Consider the following 2,647-nt stretch of genomic DNA (forward strand, 5'->3'; position numbering starts at 1 on the left):
ATTTTTAAGATCCTGGAGACACATGAGAATGGAAATAATAATAATCACATGTGTATTTATTAGCGTATACCTGTAAATATATGTGTATGTATTATGAATGGATGTGTACACTTTTTGATCTATAGGAGTCACTGTTAAGCGAACTTGACCAGGGATTAGGAAGTAATATATGTTTTCTTAAATTTTTCCATATGCAAGAATATTAATTTTTACATAGTTACATGATAAAATCATTTTATTTCCAGACATGAACATATCTTTGTTTAAAAAGGTCATTTTTGAGATCGTAAAGATCTTAAATTTGTTAGCATTCCTACATATTTATTGATGGCATCTCTCAGGGATTCCTTGACTTTCTCATTTCGGAGGCTGTAGATGAAAGGATTCAGCATGGGTGTTACAATTGTGTTCAGCACTGTGTCAAATTTGTTAACATCCATCACACTGACCTTTTTTTGATGGACATAGATGAAGATGGAGCTTCCATAGTAAAGTGTAACTACAGTGATGTGTGAAACACAGGTGGAGAAAGCTTTCTGCCATCCCTGGACAGAGGGAATACTAATGATAGTAATGATAATGAATATGTAAGACAGTACAGTCAGAAGCAATGAGCCCAAGAGCAACACAGCAGAGGAGATAAAGTCAGCCAGCTCAGCCAGAGAGATATCTGCACAGACTAGCTTTAGCACAGGGGCACTGTCACAGAAGAAGTGATTGATTACATTTGGCCCACAAAAGGGCAGAGGTGCAGTTAAAATTGATGATGCCAAAATTGGCAAAAATGCACCCACATAAGATCTCAGAAGCAACAATATGCATGTCTGTTTGTTCATGATGATGGCATATCTCAGTGGGTTGCAGATGGCAACATATCGATCAAATGACATGACAGCCAGGATGAAGAATTCTGTGGATCCCAGGAGAAAGTAGAAGAAAGACTGAGTAAGACATCCCACAAAAGATATTGCTTTTCTGAGGGAAAACATGTTGGCCAGCATCTTAGGCACTACAGTGGAGGTGATGGAAATCTCAAGGAAAGAGAGATTGGCTACAAAGAAATACATGGGTGAATGCAGACAGTAGTCACCACACACCAAAAGGGTGATCATGGTGTTGCCAATCAGAGATGTCATGTACATGAGCAGGAATGCAGAAAAAAGAAAAATTTCTACTTCTTTCTCATTCTGAAACCCTAGAAGGATGAACTCAGTGACTCTGGTCTTGTTTCTGTGATCCATACTGTTCCCACTTCCAGTGGCATAATAAAAAAGAGAAGTTTATCATTGGTTCCTGCATTTAAATTTGGAAGTACTCCACCTATAGCAATTAACTGTCTTTGTTTTTAATAGAGGGATGATAATGAAAAGAAAATATTATTTTCCCAGGATATAAACAGGTCCTGAGATGAACCGTGCAAGAGGTAAGAGCTCAAGTGTGAGGTTCACTCATAATAGCTGAATCAGTTCTACAGAAAGATTGTACAAACTATTGTTTTGAAAGACCTGTGGGGCTCCCCTCAGTGTGGGGAGGCTAACAGTGAATTCAGCTGTTCACAAGTCATGTGAATGCATTCTTAGTGCTCTTTGGGATAGACACATCACAGTGTCCTTAATCCATTCAGATGTACTGGTATTCATTCAGAGTTCTGGCAGACAGAGTTGCAATAACGTTTAATTCTATATTAATATGCATGTACAAAATGCCTTTTAAAGACTTTTTATCATTTTCATTTTTAAAAAGTGTTAAAAAAACAACTGGATATGATTGCATAATAGGCTCATCACCCTTGACTTACAAGTTCCAACATCTATATTGTTCAGTTGACCACTAAAGGAAGTCAGCCTCATGTAATCTCCATATATAATCACATCTCATAGTGAACGAGATGCTCACAGGTCTTTCAAGAGGAGGGAAAGGACAAAACATATGACTTTATCAGTGTTGATGATATTTATCTTGAAATTCAGACAATAAAGAAAATACTCAGCAAAAGGGATACAAAACTGAACTTATGAATTTTGACTACTTTTAAGAGAAGCAGAAAAAGCCTAATTTTGTACAGTTCATACAAGAAATCCAAGGCCAAATTACAGAGAAAACAGGAACCTTGCTGGATAAGTTTTGGGTTTTTTTTTTAATTTACTGGCTATGTAGATTTTGGAGTATGTATATTGTATTATAAAGTCTATCAATTAAAGGCAAAAATAAGAGTTTGGATCAGAATGTTATTTCCAATCTCAAATTATGACACATAAAAATTTGATATACATAGGTGTTGGAAGGGGTAATTTTAGATAAGTGAGAATGTGTATTGCTACTTTTCAGTAGATGTGATGGTTGTGTGTGGCAGAGGCTAGCTAAAATTTACATCACAGAGGGTCAATAGTGGAAATAAGTAAAAACTTTGTATTTTTTAATTTATGTTTTGCTTTTTTTCCTCACCCAAAATATTTATTAGTTCATTCTTTCACTCTCTTTATTATTAAATGTTTGCTGCATAATGAGGAAGCAAGTAAGGGCACAGATAAATTTCAGAGTTATGCATATTATTTGCTTTACGGTATGAGTAAGAGAAATAATTTGGATCAGAGTTGGAGTTTTCACCGTGATTTCTTATAATGACCACTTTGAATGCAATAAGAAA

General features: G+C 35.6%; 1 protein-coding gene across 1 annotated transcript; it reads right to left on the reverse strand.

Annotated features, from left to right (window-relative positions):
- Positions 1 to 272: 272 nt before the first annotated feature.
- On the reverse strand, positions 273 to 1,241 carry LOC100052632 (olfactory receptor 6M1). Its single transcript, XM_005613431.3, has one exon. It carries the CDS (start codon positions 1,239 to 1,241, stop codon positions 273 to 275), a length of 969 nt encoding a protein of 322 aa, XP_005613488.2.
- Between the last annotated feature and the right edge of the window lie 1,406 nt (positions 1,242 to 2,647).

The sequence above is a fragment of the Equus caballus genome, chromosome 25, assembly GCF_041296265.1.
Source record: "Equus caballus isolate H_3958 breed thoroughbred chromosome 25, TB-T2T, whole genome shotgun sequence".
NCBI lineage: Eukaryota > Metazoa > Chordata > Mammalia > Perissodactyla > Equidae > Equus > Equus caballus.

Coding starts and splice junctions, on each gene's coding strand:
- LOC100052632 (XM_005613431.3), bottom strand. CDS start 1,241: ATGGATCACAGAAACAAGACCAGAGTCACTGAGTTCATCCTTCTAGGG.